Below are 27,481 nucleotides of genomic sequence, written 5' to 3' on the forward strand. Positions count from 1 at the left end.
ATGTGTGCTCTTGTGGTGGAGTGCAGGACTGAGTGGGTGAAATTCTAGTCCCAGAAATCCTACTGAGCACTGGGGCCCTCAATCTTAAGCTGGGTTTTTAACACCACAGCATCCTGTTCAGTTACGTTGAAAACCAGTGGTAGGGAAAGGCTGGCACGGTCTGAGGGGAGGGGTCTGTGGGAGCCGAGGGAGCCTAGTGCTCTTTTTCTTAATAGGAAAAGGATGGGATAAATGTAAATATGGAACATAAACCCAACCTGGCAACTACAGCCTCAGAGAGCTGAAATGGCATAGGCTCAGTGAACAAAACAAACAGGCCTATGAGCTCAAAATATCAAAGAGGTAATCATGGGTTAACTTTGTCAGGTAGGGTTCTTGATTTTTAGGTGTTTCACATTTGCTGGGCATTCAGTGGCTTTGGCTGACTCCTCGCGTCGGTGATACTTCCCTGTAGGCAGCTGCCATCTTTGCATTTCAACGCGGCAGGATCTGGGAGTGAGAAGAGAAAGGATGGGGACCGCTCAGGCCGCCCACGTCTCCCATTTTTCCCCCAGTCAGTGTGGTGGGGGCTCGGTCTCAGACAGGCAGGGATGTCCAGAGGTCCAGGCTGCCCTCCTTTCTTGCTCAGCGCTGATGCAGAGCTTGGACGTCTGGAAGGAAGAGGTCATGCAATGTTGGTGTTCTGTCTCCCACGGGATCGGGGCCTTCGCCTTTCCCCTCACCTCACACCTCACACCTCTCCTCCCCTCACCCACTCCCGCCTCTGCCCTCTCACGCCTCCTCCTGGCCCCTCTTCTTCTGCCAGTCGTTTCCGGGTCAGCGGGTTGGTGCCTGAGGTCATTTCCGGGTGAGCTAGATGCCGCCTAAAGCTGAACTCCCCTCCCTTTCTGGTAGTCACAGATGACCGGGAGCAGCTGATAAAGGGTCGGTGGACCTGGTTTCTGGGAAAACCCAGATTTGAAAAGTCGAGGCGGTAGCCTCCTCCACCCAGGGACCTCGGGGAAGGCGCAGGGGTCGCCGGCCCTGGAAGGCTGCCCTGGTGGGCTCCCAGCTCAAGAAAAAGAAAACTGTGAGCGCAAAGGGGCACTCAGCGAGGCCATATTGGCTTTCTGGTCTTTCACTTGGCCTCAGGGCTCCAAGGCTTGATAGAGAACTATCCGCCCCCATCTAGGCCAGCAGACGGAAGCATCTTTGCAGCGCTGCCGTCGGACATCCTCCCAGGCAGTCTTGGGGGCTGGGGACGGAGGCGAGCCCGGCCGTTCTGGACCGAGGAGGAGCCCTAAGTTGTTGCTGGGAGTTCGGGGCACTGATGTGCATCCCCTTCACTCAGGCTTGCAGGGAAAGGTGGCCGCCGGGCCTCCCTAGAACCCCGATGTGAGGAACAGACCATTGCCCGAGGCCCATGGCTTAGGCCCCGCTGGCGTCTTCTCTGTGTTGCTCCAGGGGTGGGCTGCTATCGAGTGGATAATTCAGCATCCCGAGAGCGCGGCGGGCTGACGGCTGCACCTGCCCCGGGGTCCAGCGGTGGAGGCCGCGGCGCCCCTTGGCCTGGGAGAGTTTAGCGGCGCCCTTGCCGCGGGAAGATGCAGCTGCATATCCGCATCCGGCCTCAAGCCTCCGCGTCCCCGAGGCCGAGAAGGATCCTTCGGTTCATCCGCTGTCTGTTTTATGGCAGGATTTAGGTTCAAGGGGAATGGGAACATTGTTACCTGGTGGGTGATGAAGGCAGTTCCGCTGCTTTTGCAAGCGCTTCTCAGAACTCGGTTGCTTAAACAATTCTTAAAATTTGTGCCTATTAGTAAAGAAGCTTTCATTCGTAGGCCCAGCTAGTTAAAGTTTTATCCGATGGGAGGAATCTTCCATTTTGTTTGAAATTGGAATATTTACTCACAAAGACTATTTTGTGCCCTTGGACCAAAGTTGCAGCAAGGAGAAAGCCAGCCTAGCTCTTCATTTGCTGCATGTCCACAGCTAACCCCCTTGATTGCCATTGGCCATCCCTTTTAGGGATAAAAGCTATTTGTAGTATTTCCTTGAGCTCCACATTCATTCCTTGGTTGCCTGTGCCACCGGTGGCTGCACTATCAAAACTAATTTGGCATTTAATTGCTCGGCAGTCATCTTCATACTCTAAAAAAGTAAAGGAGTTTCTTGTTTCCCTTTGCTTGGGGAATCCTTGCACTCCTTCCTTGAAACCCCTCCTCTCTGGGCCTTCCTGCTCCACTGCGCCAGACCCAGGCTTCTGGGCTCTGCGCGCGTGTTTGTGTGTGTGTGTGTGTGTGTGTGTGTGTGTGTGTGTTTCCAGCATGTGCGTGCACACGTAGTCCATCAGTCATCAAATGAGAGCTGTGCGGGTTCAGACTTCTTTAATACCTTCTTGCTTGTTTTGCTTAAGTCATTTAAACTTAGATTTGCCAGAGACCTTCACCTTGCATCTCAGGTCATGAGCTGCCATGGGGCTGGCTTCTCTTCTCTCCTCGACTCACTCCTAAGTTAGATACATCTGGAGAGCTAGCTGACTGGCCTGGAGCGCACAATGTTTGCCTAGTGTGTTTGCGTAGGATGGTGTCATTTCAGGCGAGTCAGAGATGGTCAGAATCTAGAGCAAAACTGCCTCAATCTTTAATAAGATACTGCACCAAAAAAAAAAAAAAAAAAAAAAGGAAAAGAAAGAAAGAAAAATAGAAGAAGAAGGAGAAGAAGAAAGAAAAGTGAGTCCTGATGAGGACTCCCTGCTCCCTGGCTCAGGAAGAGTCGTGGATCTGCCGCCCTACTTGGGCAGCATACTTGAGGCCTGCAGGGATGACCTCCACAGCTGACGATGCCCAGGCCACATCACGGTGAGTTCCAGCAGGTCACCAGAGAGGGTGAGGGCCAGCTGAAGGGACCCTTCAACAAGGCAGAGCCTCTGCTGTCTGCTGCCTGGTGAGCCAAGTGCCTGACCTGGCTCCTGCCTGCAGCCACTACCTTTCTGTTCAGTTGGGCCATTACGTGGTTCTATCCTTTTTGTGCCACAGTATCTTTTCCCCTTATAGTAGTGCCCAGCTCTTTCTGCCAACTTTCGATACCTCACTAAATCTTTTGTCTCTTTTCAGATTATGTCGTCATTTCCCTCACACGCCCCTTCATCAAGAGCGTCTTCACCTTCACAAATCCCTTCCGCAGAGGCCTGGCGACTGCTCCTCCCATCAGATGGGCACTCCCAGCTTCATTTCTCCCCTCAACCCCTGTGTGTTCAGACCTGCCCATGCTTAGAAGCAACCCCCCGAAATGGCAGCACAACAGGGACACATGTGAGCTCACCTGTGCTTTTGAAAACCATAAGGAAGCTGAAAGCAGTTTGAAGGTCCTCGTGAGCTTTCTAGAAGGCTCGAATTAGAGATAAAAATTACAGTTGCTCAGGAAGAGCAAAATACTACTCCCTCTTTGGAAGTTGGCTTATCCTGTGGCCTGGAGCCGGCAGTCCTAAATGTCTGGAAGATCTTGGATGGTTTCTCCCAGTCAGATCTACCTGAAGGGAGGTACACCTCTGCCTGGCCAGGTCCACACGCAGTGTGGGGGCCTGCTAGTCTGGGGAGGCCGTGACTGCAGGAGGCCACTGGTCACAAGTTAGTAGCAAATGTCTTTGTGATTTTAAGCATTTTGTGGTCCTATTAGCTTTAAAACTTCATTTGGGAGTTTTTATTTTCCTATTTTCAAAAGTAAAAATTAAAATCTCTTTTGATATGTTTTGAATTATAAAAACTTTAGAGAAGCCTGCCTGCTCAGCCTCCCCATAAAGGTGGGTAGAATTACCTTCTACTATACACATTTTTTTTAGATACTGCTTTTAGTTTTAGAATTAATATTACTTCCAATCCAAAATAAAATGAACATGTTATTTATTTTTGAACTGTTTTTTTTTTTGAACTCTTTTAAATTAAAGTATTTTATGCATGTAGCTTAAAGTAAAATAGAGTTAAAAGATTTTTGGAAAAACAACTCCCACCCTCACCTCCTTCCTCCCCCAACACATGCTTCTACTCTCCTGAGGGGACTCTTAGCTCTTTTGGCTGATCCTGGAATTTACCTCCAGATTTCTAAACAATATGTATATTCTGCTATTTCTTGATTCAACAACTGCAGACCTTATCTGCCTGCTTCCTATTGTGGTAGATTATTATCTCTCTCATATCTTCTTCCTCATCCCCGTTTCCATACTATAATGCTGTAGTAATTTATAATTAAAACAATGTTCAGAATTTCCATAATTTTGAAAATATGTAACTATTGTTTTTACGAAGCCAAGCAATATAGCTTAATGACATTTTCTTTCTTATATAACTTTTTCCTTTTCCTGAAGGTAATAATTACCTTATTCTTTTCATCTATTTAATTTTCTTTTAAATTTACGACTATTTCCACACTCTTCAACCACTCTCTTGTGAAAATACAGGTTTTCACAAGATCAAACCTTTTCGATAACATGCTGCTTTCATTTTTCTCCCTGAAGCCCACCTTCCTGGAGTACATTGTCTTGCTTGTGTCAGAACTGATTGCTTTCTCATTTAGCCACATAGATGTCATCCTGCTCTGTCCTTTGCTGCCAGCCTGAGCTTTTCCTTGGCCTTTCCCCTGTCTTGCATCCCTGGTTTCCTGGATTTCATGTCTTCCTCTTTCTCTTTACTTATTGATGGTGGAGCACATCTTGTATTAGCTTCCTAAGACATTGTCCATCTGAAAATGTCTCTTCTATCCTCCTACTCCATTCATAGTTTGGTTGGATATATAATTCTAGAAGAAAGGTACTTTCACTCAGAATTTTAAAGGCATTGCTCCATTGTTTTGTGCTTTGATTCTTGATCCTCTGTATGCAACTTTTTACCTCTCTGAAAGTTTTAGGTTCTCTTGATCGTGGATGCTATGAAATTTCACCGGGCTATGCCTTTTAATATTTGTTGTGCTGCATTGTAGCAGTGTCAAATTCTTGTTTTTGATATTATACTATAATTATGTAAGATGTTTTTTGGGGAAACTGGGTGAAGGGTACACAGGACCTCCCAGTATTTTCCTTGCAGCTTCCTGTGAATCTATAATAATTTCAAAATTAAAAGTTAAAAAAATTTAGATAGTGACTGGGAAAATGGTGGAGTAGGGCTCTCCAAGAATTGGTCCTTCCACTGATAAATTGGCAAAACTAGACAGAATCAACTTTTCTGGGACTGTGTATTCCATTCAAGTACTTATACTAATGAGGGGAGCCCTTAATGAAAAAGAGGCAGGAAAAATCTGGTAAGAGAGTGTTGTGGTGCTTTTGCTCAACTGTTTACCACCCCTTTTCCCCAAGCTTGGCAGCAGCCATAGATGCACTGGTCCATGTTCCTGGCATGGCTTGGTGGTGCCAGGGCAGCAGTATAGACCTTGCTATAACAAATTTGTGTGAGTTTTGACCTATCAGGTGGTGCCCTGACAGACAGGCACAGAGGCTTCTTCTTGTTTCACCCCTCAGACTTGAGTGACTTTCTGGGCAATGTCTGTTGGAAGCATTTTAATATGATTGCTACCTGTGGCTGCCTGGTGTAAGGGATGGTGGATGGGATGAGCAGCACATGGATCTAAAAATACTGAAAGGGGAGAATGAGGAGAAAGATCCTTGGAGAATAAGTACTCTGAAGGGCTATTGAGTGCAATGCACAAGAGCACCCTAGACTTAGACCTTTAGCCAATCCTTGGGTTCTGTGCAAGCAGGAGGTGAAGGCTAAGGTAGAGTTGTAGAGAGGCCTGGCTAAGTGTTGAAGTACTGCCCTAGCTTAAGGCCAACGTGCAAAGACCAGCAGAACTTTTTTTGTGTGGGGGCTTTTTTTTTTTTTTGATGCTGAGCATTTAAAGAAATCTCTGTTAGGTCACTGGCTGACCACTGAGATAATGGAACAGAAATTTCAGTGTTTGCAAAAATAGTTTGGAAAAGTCCCTAAACAAGTGGATGACTAGAACCTCAACCTCAACAAGAAACAACAGTATACCCTGAGGAGGTGGGAGAATCTGATTTCCACAGTTACCACATTATAATATTCAAAATGTCAAGTTTTTGACAAAATTTACAAGCCATGCAAAGAAAGGGAAAGTATGGTTTGTTCACAGGAAACAAAACAAAACAAATTGACAGACCATCCCTGAGGAAGCCCAGACATTGGACCTACTAGACAGACATTAAATCAACTGTCTTAAATATGCTCAGACAGCTAAGGAAAAACATGGACAAAAAAACTAAAGAAAATCAGGAGAACAATTTATGAACAGGTATGAATAGTAATAAAAGGATAGAAATTATAACAAGGAAACAAATAGGGAATGGGGGGTTAAGGCTTAAAATATACAGGGTTCTTGTTTGGAATGATAGAAATGTTTTTGTAATGGATAGTGGTGATTGTAGCACAATATTGTGAATGCCGTTAACAGTATTGAAATATATATCTTAATGTGGTTAAAAGGTGTTTATAGTAACAGAAATAATTTTAAAAATTCATGGAAGTACACTACACAGTGAACCTTAAGTTAAACCATGGGTTGTAGTTGATAGTACAATTATAAAAATGGGCCTTCCTCAATTGTAATAAATATACCACAACAAAGCAAGGTGTTAATAATAGTGTTCTAGTTTGTTAATGCTGCCAGAATGAAAAACACCAGAGATGGATTGGCTTTTATAAAAGGGGTTTTATTTGGTTACACAGTTACAATCTTAAGGCCATAAAGTGTCCAAGGTAACGCATCAGCAGTTGGGTTCCTTTGCTGGAGGATGGCCAATGGTGGCTGGAAAACCTCTGTTAGCTGGGAAGGCATGTGTCTGGCATCTGCTCCAAAGTTCAAAATGGCTTTCTCCCAGGACGTTCGTCTCTAGGTTGCAGTTCCTCAAAAATGTCACTCTTAGTTGCACTTGGGGTATTGGTCCTCTCTTAGCTTCTCCAGAGTAAGAGTCTGCTTTCAGCGGCCATCTTCAAAATGTCTCTCATCTGCAGCTCCTGTGCTTTCTTCAAAGTGTCCCTCTTGGCTGTAGCAGCTTGCTCCTTCTCTCTGATCTTATATAGTGCTCCAGTAATTTAATTCAGACCCACCCTAAGTGGGTGGGTCAACACCTCCATGGAAACAATCCAATCAGAGTCATCACCCACAGTTGGGTGGGGCGCAAAGAATTACAATCTAATTAACATTGATAGGTCTGCCCACACAAGATTACATCAAAAATAATGGCGTTTTTGGGGACATAATACATAGGGTGATATATGGGAATCCTGTGTCTTATGCATGATTGTTCTGTAAACCCACAACTTCTCTAATAAAGGGGGAAAAGAAGCCAAATAGAAATTCCAGAGCTGAAAAGTACACTAGCTGAAATGAACAATTCAATAGAGGACTTCAACAGCATACTTGAGAAGGCAGAAGAAATAATCAACGAACTTAAGCATAGAACAAATGAAGTGGGCCAGTCTGAGGATCAGAAAGGATAAGGAATGATTATAAAATGAACAGAGCGTAAGGAACCTATGGGACACCATCAAGCATACCAACATACACATTATGGTGGTCCCAGAAGAACTGAGAAAAAGGGACAGAGGGAATATTTGAAGTAATGGTAGCTGAATATTTCCCAAATTTGAGGAAAGAAAAGAATCTGCATATGCAAGACGCTCAACAAATGCCAGTTGGGATAAACTCAAAATCATCCACACTAGGACATTATAATCAAACTATCAAAAGCCAAAGACACATTCTGCCCTGATCAAAATGGCACAGTGAGACACTTCAGGTCTCTGTCTCCAGACAGAAGCATTGAACAACCAGCAAGAATGGGAAGACACATCTTTCTCAAAAGTTCCAGGAAATAGTTAAAGGACTGAAGTAAGAGGGTGTGCCAGTATGAATATATTGTGTCCCCCAAATGCCATTATTTTTGATGTAATCTTGTGTGGGCAGACATTATCAGTGTTGATTAGATTGTAAGTCTTTGAGTGTTTCTTTGGAATGCACCCCACCCAGCTGTGGGTGATGACTCTGATTGGATAATTTCCATGGAGGTGTTGCTCTGCCCATTCAGGGTGGGTCTAAGTTGTTCAGTGGAGCCATATAAATGAGCTGATATAACAGAAGGAACTTAGTGCAGTGCAGCTGTGAGTGATGTTTGAAGAGGAGCTACAGTCAAGAGGGACACTTTGAAGAATGCACTGGAACTGAGAGAGGAGCTTCAGCTTGCAGAGACATTTTGGAGATGGACTTTGAAAGCAGACTTTTGCTCTGCAGAAGCTAAGAGAGGACAAATGCCCCAAGAGCAACTGAGAGTGACATTTTGGAGAGAAGCTGAAGCCTAGAGAGGAACGTCCTGGGAGAAAGCCATTTTGAAACCAGAACTTTGGAACAGATGCCAGGCACATGCCTTCCCAGCTGACAGAGGTTTTCCGGACACCATTGGCCATCCTCCAGTGAAGGTACCTGATTGCTGATGTGTTACCTTGGACACTTTATGGCCTTAAGACTGTAACTGTGTAACCAAATAAACCCCCTTTTATAAAAGCCAATCCATCTCTGGTATTTTGCATTCTGGCAGCATTAGCAAACTAGAACAGAGGGCAAGCACCAAAACAAGGAAAAAGAGTACTTAAAAGGGTCATGTGGCACCCAGGATGGCCACTCTCCCAACCCTCACTGGCTTAGTGCAGAGCAGGCCCATGTTTCCAGTCTGAGTTCCTGCTCTTTGGTTCCAGGGTGAGCACAGTAACCCCTGTGCATATACTGGGAACATGTTTGTCTGGCTCAATCTTTTTGGCAACTCATAGAATGCAGAAAGCAACTCATAGAGCTCTCCTACAGAATGCTGTGGGAATGCAGTCAAGTGACTGCCTGGGGCAAGGACATACAGTGCAGTACCCAGGACTATCAGGAAACCTTTCCAGGGAAGACGGTACATTTGTATCTGTGTAAATGGGGGAATTGCTAGGGCCAAAAGTGCATATCCAAGACAAGATGCAGAAAGGACCAGGAAGGCCCTTATGCTTTGGCCTGAAGCTGTTCTCTAAACCTGTATGGATAAGCTCTGAAGGAGAGCACTCACATAGGTCAATCTGCAAAAACTGGGAAAGGCATTTTCTTTTTATTTTTTTAGCTCCTGACATCCAAGGGAAGTTCAATCATAACACTAGTTGGATACAAATTTAAAGAACAGATACCTTAAGAGTCTAAATTCCATTGACAATGCATTAAAGTATCAAATGTCTGCGTTTGAGCAACATATTGAAAAGCATACAAAGGAACAGTGGCCCAGGCAATGGAGAAGAATAAAACATTAGAAACCATCAAAGAGGATAGTCAGACTGGGACATTCCAGACAATGGCTTTAAGAAAATGTTACTTGTTGGCAAAAGTACATATTCTTGTGTTCTTTTCATGTATTTTTATGGTTAATTTCTGAGTTTTTAATCATATGTAAAGCATTTTCTGGAGTAAAACCCTATGCCACAACAACAACAAAAATAAAATGTTACTAAATATGCCTGAAGATTTAAAGGAAAATATGGGCAAAGAACTAAAGCAAGTCAGGAAAATGATAGATGAACACAAAGGGATTGTCACTACAGAGACAGAAGTTATTAAAGGAACCAAACAGAACTGCATAACACAGTAAATAAATTAAAACATTTCTGGAGAGGATCAACAGCAGTTTGGAGCTGGCAGAGGAAAGAATCAGTGAACTTGAAGATAAGAAAATTGAAATCATCCAGTCTGAGGAGCAGAAAGAATGAGGAAAAGTGAACAAAGCCTGAGGAAACTGTGGGACACCATCAGGCATACCAAGACACTCACTGTGGGAGTCCAAGAAGGAGAGAAAAGAGAAAGGGACAGAGAGAATATTCAAAGAAATACTGGCTGAAAATTCCCCAAATTTAATGAAAGACATGAGTATACACATCCAAGAGACTCAACAGCTAACTCCAAACAGGATAAAACCAAATAGATCCACACCACAATGTGTTATCATCAAACTGTTGAATGCCAAAGATAGAGAGTTCTGGAAGTCACGAGAGAGAAGCAACATGTCACATACAAATGAGCCTCAATAAGATTAAGTTCCAATTTCTCTTCAGAAACAACAGACACAAGAGGGCAGTGGAAAAATATATTTAAAGTGCTGAAAGAGAAAAATTGCCAACCAAAAACTCTGTATCTGGCAAAACTGTCTTCCAAAAATGAGGGAGGGACTAAGACATTCCCAAATAAAAACTGATGGAGTTTGTCACCATAGACTGGCTCTACAGGAAATGTTAAAGGGAGTTCTGCAGGTTGAAAGGAGAGGACACTAAACAATTAACTGAAGCCATATCAAGAAATAAAAATCTCTGGTAAAAATACTGACAACAGTAAATATAAATACCAATACTATTGTATTTTTTTATTTGTAACTCCTACAGGATCTAAAAGGCAAATGCATAAAATGTAATGATTAATTAGTGGGTTTGGATACATAATGTATAAATATGTAATTTGTACAAGAACTCCATAAAGCTGCAGGGATACAGGAGTATAGGAACATAGTTTACGTATGGTATTGAAGCTAAATTGGTATCAAAGCAAGTGAGATTGTTATAGACTTAGCATATTAAAGTTAAGCCCCATGGTGACTACTAAGAAAATGATAGAGGATATACAAACTAATAATGACAGAAAGTAGAGTACAGGCTACCAGCAGTGGTGAGCAATGGGAATGGGGAGTTAATGCAAAATGAGTGTAGGGTTTCTCTTTGGGGTGAAGGGAAGGTTCTAGTAATGGATGGTGGTAAGGGTGCTGCAATATTTGAATGTGATTAATCCCACTGAATGGTATGCTTGGAAGGGGTTGGCATGGGAAGATATATGTTGTATATGTGTTTCCCCAGTTAGAAAAGAAAGGGAAACTAAAAAGATAATGGCATTTAAATCCAATGCATAATACTGTATGGGATCTAAGAATGGAGGAGAAAAGGCTCAGAAGAAATTTATTGAGATATAAGAAAAACTGGAATATAGACTGTAAGCTTCATATCAGTGTTGAATACCTTGTACTTGATAGCTGTCCTTAAGGTGAATACATAAGAGAATATCATTGTTCGTAGGAAATGTACATGGAAGTTTTATGTGTTCAAAGATTATGATGTGTACAACCTGCTCTCAAATGTTAAGTAGATAGATAGAAAGAATGGTATGGCAAAGGTGGCAAAATGTTAAAATAGGTGGATCTGGGTACCTAAAGGAATGGGAGTATGTTGGAGTTCTCTGTATGGGGTTTACATTATTTTTGCAACTCTCCCATATGTTTGAAATTATTTCAAAATTTAAAAAAAAGCTTCTTTTTTAAAAGCCAAAGACAGAAGGAATCTTGAAAGTAGCAGGAGAGAAGCTACTCATTATGTATAAGGGATCCTCATAGGAACTAATAGCTGACTTCTTATCAGAAACTATAGAGGCCAGATGACATATTTAAAGTGCTGAAAATAAAGCCTGTAAGCCAAGAATTCTATATTCAGCAAACCTATCTTCAAAAATGAAAGAGAAGTGAAGACATTCCTAAATAAATAGAAGCTGATACATTTCATTACCAGAACTACCCTACAAGAAATACAAAAAGAGTTCTCTGTCTGAAATGAAAGGACAATGGACAGTAAGTCAAAGCCATATGATGAAATAAAGATCACCTGTAAAGGTAACTATGTAGACAAATATAAAAGCCAGTATTGCTGTATTTTGATGTGCTTTAGAAGACAAACGCATAGAACAATAATTATAAATCTACATTAATGACCATGCAATATATAAAGATTTAGTTTGTAGCAACAACAATATAAAGGGGGGCATGGAGGTATACACAAACTATATGGAAGCCGAGTTTTTTATGCTACTGAAGCTAAATTGGTATGAATCCAAGCTGCATTGTTATAAATTTAGGATGCTAATTGTAAGCGCTAGGTTAACCACTAAGAAAATAACTAAAAAACATACAGAAAAGGAAATGAGGAGGGAATCATAGTGAAAACTAGAAAAAAAGAAAACCAAATTCAGTATTAAAAGAAACCATAAACAAAAAGGATATGAAACTTATAAAAAACAAATAGCAAAATGGCAGAAGTAAGTCTGTCTTCATCAGCAATTACTTTAAATATAAATGGATTAAACTCACCAATTAAAAGTCAGAGATCAGCAGAATCAGATAGGAAAACATGGTCCTACAACATTCTGTCTCCAAGGGTGTAACTTTAGATCCAAAGATATGAGGAAGTTGAAAATGAATAAGATGAAAAAAGATATTCCATGCTAATAGAAATCAGAAGACCCCTGAAGTGGCTGTACAAATATCTGCCAAAACAGACTGTACCTCAAACCTGTTGAAGGATATTATTGTATGTTAATGAAATGATTGATTTATCAGTTCAACAACTATCAACATATTTGCACCTCAAATCAGAGCCCTGAATTATTGGAAGCAAACAGTGACAGAATTGAAGGAAAAAATAGACAGCTGTAGAAAAACAGTTGGAGACTTAATTACACCACTTTCGATAATGGATAGAACATCTAGTCAGAAAATCAGTAAGGAAACAGGGGACTTGAACAATGCCATAAACCAACTAGACCTAATATAAATAAATATATTGAACACTTCACGTAACAACAGCAGAATACACATTCTTCTCAAGTGCACATGGATCATTCTCCAGAATAAACCATACATTAGATCACAAAACAGGTCTCAGTGAATTAAAAAAGATTGAACTCATACAAAGCATCTTCTCTGACTACAATGGAATGAAGCTAGAAATCAATACCAGAAGAAACACTGGAAGATTCACAAATATGTGCAAATTAAATAACACACTGCTACCAACCAGTGGGCCAAAGAAGAAATTACAAGGAAAATTAGAAAATACTTAAGAGATGAATGAAGATGGAAACAAAATACTTAGGGGACAAAATGAAAATGGTGCTCACAGGTAGTAGTGTAGATGCCTACATTAAAAAGAATAAAGATCTCACCCCAAATAACCTAACTCTATACCTTAGTTAGAAAAGCTAACAGAAGGAAATAGTAAAGCTTAGAGCAGAGAGAAATGAAATAGAGAATAGAAAAACAAAAAGGAGAATCAATGAAATCAAAAGTTGATTCTTTGTATGAATCAGAAAAATTGACAAAACTTTATATTTTGAAGAAAAAGGAGGGAAGACTCATTAATAAACTCAGGAATGAAAATGGGGACATTATTACCAATTTTACAGAAATAAAAAGGATTATGAGTCTACTAAAAACAATGGTATACTTTAAACAAATTAGGTAACCTAGATGAGATGGACAAATTCCTAGAAACACAAAACGTACCAAAAACTGACTTAAGAAGAAACAGAAAATCTCAGCAGACCTCTAACAGATAAAGAAATTGAATCAGTAATCAAAAACTCCCCAAAAAGAAAATTCCAGGACCATGTGACTTTACTGGTGAATTCTAACAAATATGTAAATAAGAAATAACACCAGCTGTTCTAAAGCATATAAGAGGAGGGAGTATTTCCTAACTCCTTCTGTGAAGGTAGTATTACCCTGATTTCAAATCCAGACAAAGACATCACAAGAGAAGAAAATTACTAATATGCTTTATGAATATAGATGCAAAAATCCTCACTGAAATAGTAGCAAACCTAATACAGCATCATATTAAAAGGACTGTACACCATGGCCAAGTGAAGTTTATGTCAAGAATGCAAGAGTGGTTTGTCTTAGTTTCCCAGAGCTGCTATCTCGAATATCACAAACTAGTTTTGGATTAAACAAATGGAATTTATTGGCTCATGGTTTTGAGGCTAGAAGAAGCCTCAAATCAAGATATTGGCAAGGCTTGCTTTCTCCCTGAAATAAAGGCATCCAAATTGGAAAAGAAATAAAACTATCTCACTTAGGTGGTATGATCCTATATACATAAAATCCCAAGGAAGCCACAGAAAAATTAGAGAGCTAATAAGCAAATTCCACAAAGTTGCAGGGTACAAGATCAACATACAGATATCAGTTGTGTTTCTTTACACCAGCAATGAACAATCAAGAAAGCATTTTCATTTACAATAGCATCCAAAAGAATGAAGTACCTAGGAATGAATTAAACCAAGCGGGCAAAAGATTTATATACTGAAAAATGTTAAAAAAACTAAAGAAGGTCTAAATAAATGGAAAGACATCCTGTGTTCCTAAATTGGAAGAATTAAATTAAGGCAGCAAGCAGTATTGCCCGTTGTGATCTGTAGATTCAATGCAATCTGTATCAAATTTCTAACAGCCTTTTTGTAGAAATCGAACAGCTGATCCTAAAATGCATATGGAGTTGCAAGTTACCCCAAATAGCCAAAACAATATTGAAAAAGGAGAACAAATTGGAGTACCCCCAACTTCCTGTTTTCAAGTCTTACTACAGCGCTATAGTTATCAAAACAGTGTGGCACTGACATAAGGATAGACGTATAGGCCAATGAAATCAAATCGAGAGTCCAGAAATAAACCCAAACATCTGTGGTCAATTGAGTTTTGACAAAGCTGCCAAGACCCATTCAGTGGGGTAAAAATAGTCTCTTCAGTAAATAATGTTGGGGCATTTGGGTATCCACATACAAAAGAATGAAGTTGGACCCCTACCTCATACCATATGCAGAAAATAACTCAAATTGGATGAAATACCTAAATGTAAGAGCAAAAACCATAAAACTCTTAGGAAAAAGCAATGAGAAATCTTCATGACCCATTTGACAATGGATTCTTAGATATCCACCAAAAGTGCAATCAACAAAGGAAATAAATAGGTAAATTGGACTTTATAAACATTAAGAAATTTTGGGTATGAAAGAACATTACAGGAGAATGGAAAGATAACTTACAGAATGGGGGAAAATATAAATTATTTATCTGATAAGGTTCTAGAATTCTTAATATACAAAGAACTCCTACATTTCAATGACAAAAAGACAATTTAAATAATAGGCAAAGGATCTGAACAGACATTTCTCTAAAGAAGATAAACAGATCACTAATAAGCACATGAAAGATGCTCTGAATCATTGGTCAAAGGGAAATGCAAATCAAAACCACTACACATCCACTAAGAAGGCTATATTTTAAAGCTAAATAAAAGGGAATTAACAAGTGTTTGCAAGGATGTGGAGAAATTGAACACCTCTTACATTGTTGGTAGGAACAGAAAATGGTGTAGACGCTGTGGAAAACATTTTGGCAGTTTCTTAAAAAAGTTAAACAGAATTATCATATAATCTGGCAATTTCACTGAAAACAGGTACTCAAACAAATTCTTTTACATGAGTGTTTATAGCAGCACTATTCACAATAACCAAAAGTGAGAAGAACCCAAATGTCCAATAACAGATCAGTGTATATACAAAATGTGCTATATGTGTAAGAAGGAATATTATTCAGCCATAAAAAAAATTAAATACTGATGCAGGCTACAATGTGGATGAACCTCAAAAATATGATGCTAAGTGAAATGAAATAAGCCAGACTTAAAAGGCTGTGTATTGTTTGACTTCATTTATATGTATTGTCTAGAATGGGTAAATCCATGAAGGCAAAAAGTAAATTGGTAGTTTCCAGGGACTGGGAAAAGTGGAAAATGGGGACTGAGCACTTAATAGTTATGAAATTGTCCTGGGGTGATGAAAATATTTTGAAACTAGATAGAGGTGGTAGTTGTGCTACACTGTGAATGTACTACTGAATTGTGCACTTCAAAGTGGTGGATTTTTAAGAACTTTTTATTGCTGTAAAATATTTAACTGAAAATTTCCCATTGTAACCACTTTCAAGTGCACAATTCAGTGGTATTAATTACATTCATAATATTCTGCTACCATCACCAACATCCATTACCTAAAACTTTTTTATCACCTCAAATAGAAACGCTGCACCCAGTAAGCAATAATTCCCCATTCCCCTCACCCTTGGCCCCTGGTAGCCTGTAATCTAGTATCTGTCTCTGTTAATTTCCTTATTCTAGGTATTTCATATAGGAAGTTCATGTCCTATTTGTCCTTTTGTGTGTGGCTTATTTCATTCAACACACTGTCTTGAAGTTTCATCCATGTTGTAGTGTGTATCAGAACTTCATTCCATTTTTATGGCTGAATAATATTCCATTGTGTATATACCACATTTTGATTATTGATCTGTTGATGGACAACTGGGTTTTTTCCATATCTAGGGTATTGTGAATAATGCTGCTATGAACCCTGGTGTACAGATATATGTTCAAGTCCCTGCTTTCATTTCTTTTGAGTATATCCCAAGAAGTGGAATTGTCAAGTCATATGTTAATTCTTTGTTCAACTTTCTGAGTTGCCACCAAACTGATTTCCACAGTGGCTGGGCTGCAACATTTTACAGTGCCACCAACACTGTATAAGGTTTCCAATTTTTCCATATCCTTGTCGACACTTGTTATTTTCTTCTTTTTAAAATAATAGCCACCTGAGAGAGTGTGAAGTGGTATCCCCTGGTTTTCATTTGCATTTCCCTGAACCAGTGATGTTGAGCATCCCTTCATGTGCATGTTGGCATTTGTATATGTTCTTTGGAGGAATGTCTCAGCAAGACCTGTGCCTATTTTAAAATTGGTTTGTCTTTTGTTGTTGCGTTGTAGGGATTCTTTATATATTCTGGATATTAAACCCTTTTCAGATATATGGTTAGCAATTATTTTCTTCTATTCTGTGGGTTGTCTTTTCATTCTCTTATTAATGTCTTTTGACACACAAAAGTTTTTAATTTTGATGAAGTTCATTTTATCTATGTTTTCATTTTTCACTTGTGCTTTTATTATCATATCTAAGAAGTCACTGCCAAATCCAAAGTTATGAAGGTTTCCACCTATTATTTCTTCTAGGGGTTTTATGTTTAGATCTTTGATACATTTAGAGTTAATTTTTGCATATGGTATGAGAGAACCAACTTCATTCTTTTGTGTGTGGATATCCCAGCATCATTTGTTGAAGAGACCTTTCCTTCCCCAATTAATGTACTCAGGATCCTTGTTGAAAATCATTTGGCCATAGACTTGTGGGTTTATTTCTGAACTGTTAATTCTGTTCCCCTGACCTATATGTTTATCTTTATGCTAGTGGCATACTATTTTGATTACTGTGGCTTTGTAGTGGGTTTTGAAATCAGGAAGTTTGATACGTCCAATTTTGTTCTTCCTTTGCAAAATTAATCTGGCTATTTGGGACCCCTTGTCATTCTACGTGAATTTGAAGATTGGCTTTTTCATTTGTGCAAAAAACGCTGCTGGGATTTTGATAGGTATTGCAATGAATCTGTAGATCACTTTGGGTAGCACTGACATCTTAATAATATTGTCTTCCTATCCTTGAATGAGGGATGTTTTGCCAATTATTTAAGTCTTCTTTAATTTCTTTCAGCAGTGATTCGTAAGTCTCAGTTTCAAGTCCTTTGCCTCCTTAGTTAAATTTATTCCTAGGTATTTTATTCTTTTAGATGCTATTTTATTTCCATTCTGAAGTTTTCTTTGATGATACATAGAAAAACAACTAATTCTGCATGTTAATCTTGTGTAGCCTGCAACTTTGCTGAATTCAGTTACTAGTTCTAATAGTTTTCTTGTGGGTTCTTTGTTTTTTTCTATATAAAGGATCACAGCATCTGCAAATAGTGGTAGTTTTACTTCTTCCTTTCCAATTTGGATAACTTTTATTTCCTTTTCCTATCTAATTGCTCTGGCAAAGACTTCCAGAACAATGCTGAATAATGGTGGTGAAAGCGGGAATCTTTGTCTTCTTACTGACCTCAAGTGGAAGGCTTTCAGTTTTTTGCCATTGAGTATAATGTTACCTATGGGTTTTTCATATATGCCCTTTATCATTGTTGGGAATGTTACTTGCTATTTCTATTTTAGTGTTTTTTTATGTTGTATTTTGTTACGTCTTTTCTGTGTCAATTGAAATGATCAGGTAATTTTTTTCCTTTGTTCTTTTATGTGGTGTATGACAACTGATTTTCTTGTGTTGAACCTCCCTTGCATACCTGGGTTAAATCCCACTTGATAGTGGTGTATAATTCTTCTAATGTGCCGTTGGATTTTTGGTTCACTAGAATTTTGTTGAGGGATTTAGGGGGATATTGGTCAGTAGTTTTCTTTTCTTATGATGTCTTTATCTGGCTTTGGTGTCAGTAGTGCTAGTAGTCTCATCATATGAGTTAGGAAGAGTTCCCGTCTTTTCAATTTTTGGGGGGAAGAGTTTGAGGAGGATTGATATTAATTTTTCTTTGAATATTTGATGGAATTCACCATTGACTCCTTCATTCCTGGACTTTTCTCTTTTGGGAGTTTTGTGATTTCTGAGTCAATCTCTTTACATGTTATAGGTCTGTTTGAGACTTTCATTTTTTTTTCTTGAGTCAGTTTAGGTATATTGTATTTTCTAGGAATTTCCTCTAGATAATCTAATTTGTTGGTGTACAGTTGTTCATTGTATTTTCTTATAATCCTTTTAAATTCCACTTTCATTTTAGATTTTAGTTTTTTGCATCTTCTGTTTTCATTTTGTAGCTAAAAGTTTGCCAATTTTATTAATCTTTTCAAAGAACCAAATTTTGATTTTATTGATTCAATTGTTTTCTTCTATTCTCTATTCATTTATCTCCACTCTAATATTTATTATTTCTTTTTCCCAGAAATTTTAGGTTTAGTTTGCTCTTCTTCTTCTAGAGCCTCAAGATGTGATGTTAGGTTATTGGTTTGAGATCTTTTTTATAAGGGTATTTATAGCTATACATTCCCCTTTGGGTACTGCCTTTGCTACATCCCATAGATTTTGGGATGTTGTAGTTTCCTTCTTATTCATCCAAAAGAATTTTCTGATTTCCCTTGTGATTTCTTCTTTGACCCAGTTGTTCTTTAATAGTATATTTTTTAATTTCCACATATTTGTGAATTATCCAACTTTCCCTCTGGTATTGATTTCTAGCTTCATTCCATTGTGGTTGGAGTAGATGCTTTGTATGATTTCAGTCTTTTAAATTCAATTGAATTTGTTTTGTAGCCTAACAAATGGTCTGTCATGAGAGTGATCCATGTGCACTTGAGAAGAATGTGTATTCTGTTTTGGGATGGAATGTTCCTTGTGTGTGTGTGAGGTCTAGTCATTTGTGGTATTGTTCTAGTCCTTTGTTTCCTTATTCATCTTCTGTCTAGATGGTCTATCCATTAATGAAAGTGGTGCATTAATGTCTCCAGCTACTATTGTAGAACTGTTTATTTCTCCCTTCAGTTTTGGCAATGTATGCTTCATATATTTTGGGGCCTTGTAATTAAGTTCATACAGTTTATAATTGTCATATCTTCTTAGTGGATTGACATTTTTCGGTATGTAGCATCCTTATATCTCTCGTAACAGATTTTGACTTAAAGTCTATTTTGTCTGATATTAGCTCTCTTTTGATTACCATTTGCATGGAATATTTTCCCCATCCTTTCACTTTCAACCTATTTGTGTTTGGGGGTCTAAAGTGAGTCTTTTGTAAATATATGGTTGGATCATACTTTTTTGTCCATTCTGTTTGTCTTTTGATTGAACAGTTTAATTCATTTATATTCAAAGTAATTACTGATAAAGCAGTACTTACTTCAGTTATTTTGTGATTAGTTTCTCGTATGTCTTATACATTTTCTGTCCCTCATTTCTTCCATTACTGCCAGTAGTTGATCTTTTGTAGTAAAACATTTTGATCCTATTAAAATTTTCTTTTCTGTATATTTTAAGGTGTTTTCTTTTGTGGTTAACCATGGGGTTTATATTTAACATCCTAAATTTATAACAATCTAGTTTGAATTGATACCAACTTCAATAGCAAACACAATCTCTGCTCCTATATACCTCCTTTACCCATATTTATGTTGTTCTTGTCACACATTACCTCTTTATATTTTGTGTGCCCAATAATGTAGAAATATAGTTAGTTTTATATTTTTTTATATATTTGTAATTTAGATGTTGTAAGAAATAGGCAGATTTACTTACTGAGAATACAATAATTTTGGCATTTGTATATACCCATTTATTCTCTGTACCAGAGATTTTCATTTCTTTCATTCTTCATGCCCTCAGAGTTACTGTCTAGTGTTCTTTCCTTTCAATCTGAAGAACTCCCTTTAGCATTGCTTGTAGGGCAGGTCTAGTGTTAACATATTCCCTAAGCTTTTGTTTATCTGGAAATGTCTTAAACTATCCCTTATTTTTAAAGGACATGTTTGCCGGATGTAGAATTCTTGGTTGATGGTTTTTCTCTTTCAGCACTTTAAATTTGGCATCCCACTGCCTTCTTGCCTCCAGGGGTTCTGGTGAGAAATTGACACTTAATCTTATTGAGTACGTGATGAGTGCTTCTCTCTTGCTGCTTTTAGGATCCTCTCTTTGTCTTTGGCCTTCAATAGTTTAATTACAATTTGTTTATTCTATTTGCAGTTCACTGGGTTCATAGGTGTGAATATTCATGTCTGTCATCAATTTTGGGATTTTTCAGCCATTATTTCTTCAAATGCTCTTTCAGCCACTTTTCATTTTCTTCTTCTGGGACTCCCATAATGTGTATTTTGATACACTTGATCACTTCATGTTGTCCTACAGGTCCCTTATACTCTTCACTTTTTTCATTCATTTTTCTTTGTGCTCTTCAGATTAAATAATTTCAATTATCCCATGTTCTAGTTCACTGATTCTTTCTTTGGCCTGTTCAAATCTGCTCTTGAACCCCTCTACTGTATTTTTCATTTCAGTTATTGTGTTTTTCATCCTTAAAATTTCCTTGGTTCCTTAAATTTTCTAATTCCTCCTTTTGTTTCTGTTTCATCTTTCTGATTTCCTTTAGTTCCATGTCTGAATTTTCTTTTAGTTCATTGAATTTATTTAGGAGAGTGATTAGTTGTTACAATGCCTATTCTTCCTGTGTAGTGTTATTTGGTTCCTTTAAATGGGCCATCTCTTCCTGTCTCTTTGTATGTCTTGTAATCTTCTGTTGAAATCTGGGCACTTGAGTATTCTGATGTGCTAACTCTGGAAGTCAGTTTCTCCCTCTTGTCTAAGGCCTTGGTGTAGATTGGGACTCTGTTGAGCCTCTTCTCCAACACTTAGCCCAGTTCATCCTGAACCTGTAGAACAGCCCATGGCTAGGCTCTTCTCAGGTCTTTCTGAGCCTGCACCTTGCCCTGCACACAGGCAGTAGCTTTCAAGAATTGCCCAGTATGTGAAACTGTTTCCTCTCTGAGAAAGAAGTTTCTTTCCCCACCTTTTCCTTCCAGAGCCTTGGGCTGGACTCCCTGCCTTGATCACAGTCTTTTACTCTAGGCAGCTGCAGTCAGCTCAGCTCTGCTCCTCCTTTCCACACTGTCTCTGTTCAGCTGCTCTGCTCCTCCTTTCCAAGGTGCTTCTCCACCCCTCATAAATTCTGGATTAGGGTACCCAAACACATGCCCAGAGGCAAGTCTTCCCAGAGCCAGTTGGGGCCAGTGTACGATAATTTTTTTAGGTGTGCAATTTTCAGGCTGTGGGAATCATGCTCAAATGCACACAGGCTGCCAGGCTGCTGCCATGAGCCACACAAACTGCTGTGCAAACTGAGGGAGCTGGAGGGGCCCAGACAAAGATTTTTTCCTGCCCTAATTAGTGTTTCTTGAGTTGTTGTCTAGCCTCGGTTTTCTTCCAGAGTTTTGGGAAGGTTGATCCCGACAGATTCTGCCCATTTTTCACTGATTCTGAGTGAGGGGGTTGTGTTTGACAGGGGAATCTTACTGCACCATCTTGCTGACATCTCCTCCTAATAGGGTGTATTAATTAGGGTTCTCTAGGGAAACAGAATCAATGAGAGATATCTATGAATATAAGATTCATAAAAGTGTCTCACACAACTATGGGTATTCATGAGTCCAAATTCCATAGGGCAGGCAACAAACTGGCAACTCCAATGAAGATGTTCAATGAACTCCTCAGGAAATGAACTGGCAACTTTGACGAACTCCTCAGGAAATGCTTCATTGGTTAGCCGAAGGTCCTCTATCTGTCTTGCTTAAAAGTCTTCAACTGTTGATTGGATTAAATCCAGCTAACTGCATTCTCTCATTGTGGAAGACACACCCTTCATTGACATCATCAGTCACAGCTGCAGCCAATTGACTGATGATTTAATAAACCAGCCTGTTGGTTTATTAACTAGCCACAAATGTTCTCACAGCAATGGTTAGGCCAGTGCTTGCTTGACCAGAAAGCTGGGTACGATCATCTGGCCAAGTTGACACATGAAGCTAACCATCACATATGGTTAATTTTATGTTGAGTGAATTTCATCTAAATAAAAATGCAGGAAAAATATAGTCACAAAGACAGAAGGAAAGAAAAAGGTGTGTGTGTGTGTGTGTGTGTGTGTGTGTGTGTGTGGAAGCACAAGAAAGGAAGAAAGGACACAGAGGGAGGGGGAATGAAGGAAAGAAAAAGCAAACCAATGTCAGGTTGGCAAAACCTGTACATCCAGAAAAAATTCATTGTGTTGGGAACTTGGTGGGCCCATGGTTCTGGTAATAATAATTTCATTGAGAATTTTCACCATTTTCTCATACCTCTCTTTTTGGAAGTCCTTTTAGTTAGACATTAAGTGCCCTCCATTGGTCTTACAATTTTCTTATGTTTTCTCTCTTCTTTATTTCACCTTTGGGGAGATCCACCTGGACATTGTCTTCCAACTCTTTCACTAATTTTTTTATTTCAGGAAATTATATTTTTAATTACTAAGAGCTCTTTTCATTCTGCCCTTTGCATTCCATCTTCCTATAGTGGGATTTGAGGCTACAGAAATTTGTTTTTCTATTTTTCTCCTTACAGTTCTGGGGTGATTTTCAGAAGAGACGGGCTAAAAGGTCTTTTTTTCCCCACTGTCTTAAAATCAAAGGTCTGTTCATTTTTATTAGCTACATCAATTTTAAAAAATATGAAAGCAATACATTTATGGTTAAAAAATTAGTGTTGGAAAGCTGGTGCTGTAAAGGGTCTTGTCTTTTCTTCTGTGGCCTTGCTGAAGTGTTTTATGCATATGCTAGTATATGTGTGCTTTTTCTTTTCCTTTCATATTTTTTGTAAAACGAAGGTGGGATCGTACTGTACATAAGGTTTAGTGTCTTTCCTACTTTCAAGCTCCTTTACCTGGAGAATGTTCCCTCTTGAGGATTAGCTGGGGGCGCCTGAGCTTTCCTTCCTGCAGACACTCACTTGGCTGGGTCTTTTGTCAGGGCGGCGGCAGCCGGTGCGCCTTCAGCTGTTCAGCTGCAGAGCGTTGGCCCGGCCGCTGAAGGGCTGCGGGCATCTCCCTGGGCACTGTCTGAGACACCCTTTTTCTCGGGGCACTCCTTGTTCCGCTTGTTTCGTATGCGCTGTGCCCTGAAAATCGTCAGGTTGGCCATTCGGTTCTGGAGGGAAATGGGGGGGGGGAGCGGTCTGTGATTTGGAAACTGCGTTTCTGAGGCAGGGACAGAGTGTCAGCCCCCTGCAAGGGTGGTGGAGTGTGCAGACCCCAGTGGCGTTCTGGAGGAGTATCGCACGTTTAGGGCAAGGACCGGGAAAGTGCCGGTTAGTCGGCCACGTCACGTCTGTCACGGGTGCACCAGGGCGCAAATAAGCACATCCCTGTGTTGGGCTCTTTATTCTCCAACCCTTTCCATTATAAACACCCTTGTTTGTGTGTGTGTGTGTGTGTGTGTGTGTGTGTGTGTGTGTGTGTGTGTGTGTGTGTGTGTGTGTGTGTGTGTGTGTGTGTGTGTGTGTGTGTGTGTGTGTGTGTGTTTCTTGAATAAGTCAGTCCTTTAAGTAATAAAGTAGTATGAACTGTTTTCAAACTCTGTTCAGTGTAAAATTGTCTGGCTTTGTGACTTCCGTTTCCGTCTGGTAACTGATTCAATATTTATTTAGGCAACCCTTGCTATTCGGAGTTCACAGTAAGCACAAAAGTAGATAAAGTACCAACATCTTGAAAGCTGACGGTGGATAACCAGGTGAACTACAACCTTGATTTCTAATTTGAGAAAATACTCAAAATTTCAGCTCCATGGTCCAGTTTTGTCGGAGCCTCTTTAACCGCCGCCGAGGAGAGAGGCCGTCGGGGCAGCCTCGCGCGCTGCTGGCATCTGACAGCCCCTGGCGCGTCCGCGTCGGCCTCTCGCCCACGGCGTCCCTCACCGCCCCTCTTCCGTGGCAGGGTCGCGAGGCCGTGGAGTGGGTGATCCGCAGCCTGGACGCCGAGCTCGAGGACCTGGCGGCACCGGCCTCGGAGAGGGCGTGAGGCGCGCGGAGGTCATGGAGTCAGATCCAGACGCGGAGGACAGGGCCGCGCCCGAGCCGTGAAGGAGCCGAGAAGGAGCCGAGAAGGAGCCGAGGAGGAGCTTTCTCCCCGAGGCGCTGCCACCGTCCACGCTCGCGCTGTGTGTGGTTTGCCAGGAAGGACATTCGCTGGAGTCCCTGCCCAGCGGGCAGTGTGGGCTGTTTAGGAAAGGACGCCTGAAAGGGAGCGAATCTGTTATGTCTTGACCTAAATATTACTATTTCTTTTGGTGGGAAGAAAGTTCTTTTTGTTTATCAAACAAGAAATTAATTCCAATCTTTGATATCCCCTCCCCAAAGTCCAAAATGTCAGAGCGAGGAAAGAAATAGCCTTCTTACCCTCTCCATGCTCACACCATTCAAATAGAAATTTCCCGTGGGTGTTGACCCTTAAGTTTGCTGCCATCCTGGACTGGTCTCAGAAAGAATGCTGTGTTCAGAGGCTACAGAGGTGTTTTTAAGCTTTAGAGCAGCTAAGAATGACCTTGCGAGCCTGTTACACCTGCGGGTTTCTGGTCATCAGCCGCGGACCGTCTGCCCGGTCTGGGGGGTGGCCCGGGAACCTGCACTTTCACCGACCGCAGCAGGCAGGTCCCGCGCAGGTGCTCCCAGCCCCTCAGCTCCCCTTCGAGGGTTCCCACCACCTGCCGGGCTCAGCGGGGCCGCTGTGCTGCTGCCGCTGCCTAAGGAAACGAGGCCAAGTCCAAACGCTGTATTCTACAAACACTACGGTGTTTTGCAAGTGTACTTAATTTATTTACTAGATTTGATTATCTTTCACTGACAATAGGCCCTTGATTTAATTTCAGAGATGGATTTTTAATTACATGTGTGTAGCAAGTAACACAACACATCCCTCTTTCATTTGGGTTTCTGAATATGAAGTGGGATACGTTTTTCCTTTATTTTTGTTGTAACCAAATCTACAGTTTAGTTGTTTCACAGATGTAAGTATCTTGGGATATACTATTTTGCTAATGTCATATTTTTTTGCCTGAGATTTAATTTGATTTGTTCCTTTTTATCCAGCGCATATAAATAGATCCAGAATTCGGCTGCCTTTCCAATGGTATACCTTTGTTACTGTGGCCATTGAGTATGGCGGAAATAAAAGTTGAATAAGCGCAGTAGCTACTGTGTCGACTCTTCACACAAACCAGAAGTTACTGGACTGATGCGCAAGAGAAGCCCCGTTTTCTCCTGTATGAGCCGGGTTTTCCGGAGGTGTGTGGGCCCCGTCGGACCATCCTCTGCTGGGTCCACCTAGTAAGGGAGCTGCTGGCAATTCCATTCCACAGAAGCTGTGCGAAGCCCTCTGGGGCTTCTTTACTATAGGAAAGGGATGCTACTGAATGTTCTTTGAAGACCCCTCCATGCATTTGATGTTAGAACCAGATATTAATAAAACTGTATGTCTCTGATTTGAGCTAGTGACCTCCTGGCTTTTCAGGAGTGGGTGTCTTCCTCTGCATTTCTGTGCTCCACTTCAGGAAGGGGCAGTCTGCTCTGACGTGGGGTCTGACTATGGGGTGTCTCCATCGTTTTTTTCCCCCCTCAACAGTCTTCCCCAGCAAATCTCTCTTGATGGCTGGGCCTTCGTGATGGCCAGTATATTAAGACAAGTTTTTCGCAGGTTCTGTTACAACTTCAGTATCTGAAGAAGAGACAGGGTTGTTCTGGTGACTTCCGGATGGCTAAGAAGGAGCTGCCCTTTGGGAGCTAGGCACTGGATTGCAGGGATGCATGAATACATTTGGGCAAGTCACTTGGCCACTGAGCCTAGCATCCTTGTCTCTAAAAGGGACAGTGCGAGGGTGGCATCAGGGCAATGGAAAGACCCATTCTCACCCTCGGGTATGTCCTTGTGATGTCGGCTAGGCGCTGGGTCTGCCAGGGGTCTTTTGGAGATATCCCAGGGCTGGGCTGGAATTGGAAATACCATGCTTCATGTCTGGAACACACTTGTTTAGCAAGAATTTTTTTTTTTTTTTAATTTCTATGGTCAATAGTACAAGTTAACTTCCATCCTGCAAAAGAGGGAAGTAGTAAGAAATTCATAATGCAACTGTATGGTTTTGAGTTTCTAGCCTTGACTTTTCATCAAGTCCTTTGCTTATATTTTTGGCTGTTGTAGGATGGTTTACTTAGGGCAGGGGTTGGCTGACTGCAGCCCATGCCTATTTTTGTATAGCTTGTGAGCCAAGGCTGGTTTTTACATTTTTAAAGGGTTGTAAAAAAAATACACCCCACACAAAGAATAGTGTGCGGCAGGGACCCACAAAGCCTACATATCTTTTCTCTGGCCCTTTGCAGATAAACGGTGCCGACCCCTTTCTTAGAGATCCCATTGCCTCTCTCAGTCAACATGTATGTGAGATGTTAGGTTCTTGTGTCAACTTGGCCAGGTGATGGTACCCAGGTGTCTGGTCAAGCAAGCACCTGCCTAACCATTACTGCACGGACATTTGTGGCTGGTTAATAAACCAGAAGGCTGGTTTATTAAATCATCAGTTTGCTGCAGCTGTGACTGATTATATCAACAAAGGGCGTGTCTTCCACGAGAGAATTCAATCAGCTGGATTTAATCCAATCAGTTGAAGACTTTTAAGTGAGACAGACAGAGGAACTTCACTTCTTCTTCAGCTAATCAGTGAAGCATTTTCAGAGGAGTTCATCAAAGAAGTTGCCAGTTCGCTGCCTGAGGAGTTCATTGAACATCTTTATTGGAGTTGCCAGTTTGCTGCCTGCCCTACGGAATATGGACTCGCACATACCCACAGTTATGTGAGACCCTTTTATAAAATCTTATATTTATAGATACCTCTAGTTGATTCTGTTTCCCTAGAGAACCCTAATACAATGTATAAAACAAAATTTGTTCCCTTCCACCAAACTGCTTTCTTTTCCCCATTTCTATTTAGTGCTACTTCCATTTTCTCAATTATGAAACCTGAGTTATTTAATACTTCTTCATCCTGCTCTTTCTGTAGCCATTTGGAAACCAAATAGTCCTTTCAAATGTCTCAGACCCATTTGATTTCTTCCCACTTCCCTG

At 40.5% G+C, this 27,481-nt stretch overlaps 1 protein-coding gene across 10 annotated transcripts in view; it reads left to right on the plus strand.

The window, feature by feature from the left end:
• Positions 1–25,847, plus strand: part of PRELID3A (PRELI domain containing 3A) — a 54,885-nt gene extending 29,038 nt beyond the window's left edge. For 3 of the 10 annotated variants that reach the window (XM_037806103.1, XM_037806102.1, XM_037806104.1), the window contains exons 6-7: positions 3,096–3,293; positions 24,305–25,847. In XM_037806103.1, the coding sequence (XP_037662031.1) occupies positions 3,096–3,293; positions 24,305–24,388 (282 nt within the window). In that variant the 3' untranslated portion in view covers positions 24,389–25,847. The other 7 variants (XM_037806106.1, XM_037806108.1, XM_037806105.1 and 4 more) reach the window with 6 other exon arrangements.
• Positions 25,848–27,481: the final 1,634 nt, after the last annotated feature.

The sequence above is a fragment of the Choloepus didactylus genome, chromosome 16, assembly GCF_015220235.1.
Source record: "Choloepus didactylus isolate mChoDid1 chromosome 16, mChoDid1.pri, whole genome shotgun sequence".
Classification (NCBI taxonomy): Eukaryota; Metazoa; Chordata; class Mammalia; order Pilosa; family Megalonychidae; genus Choloepus; species Choloepus didactylus.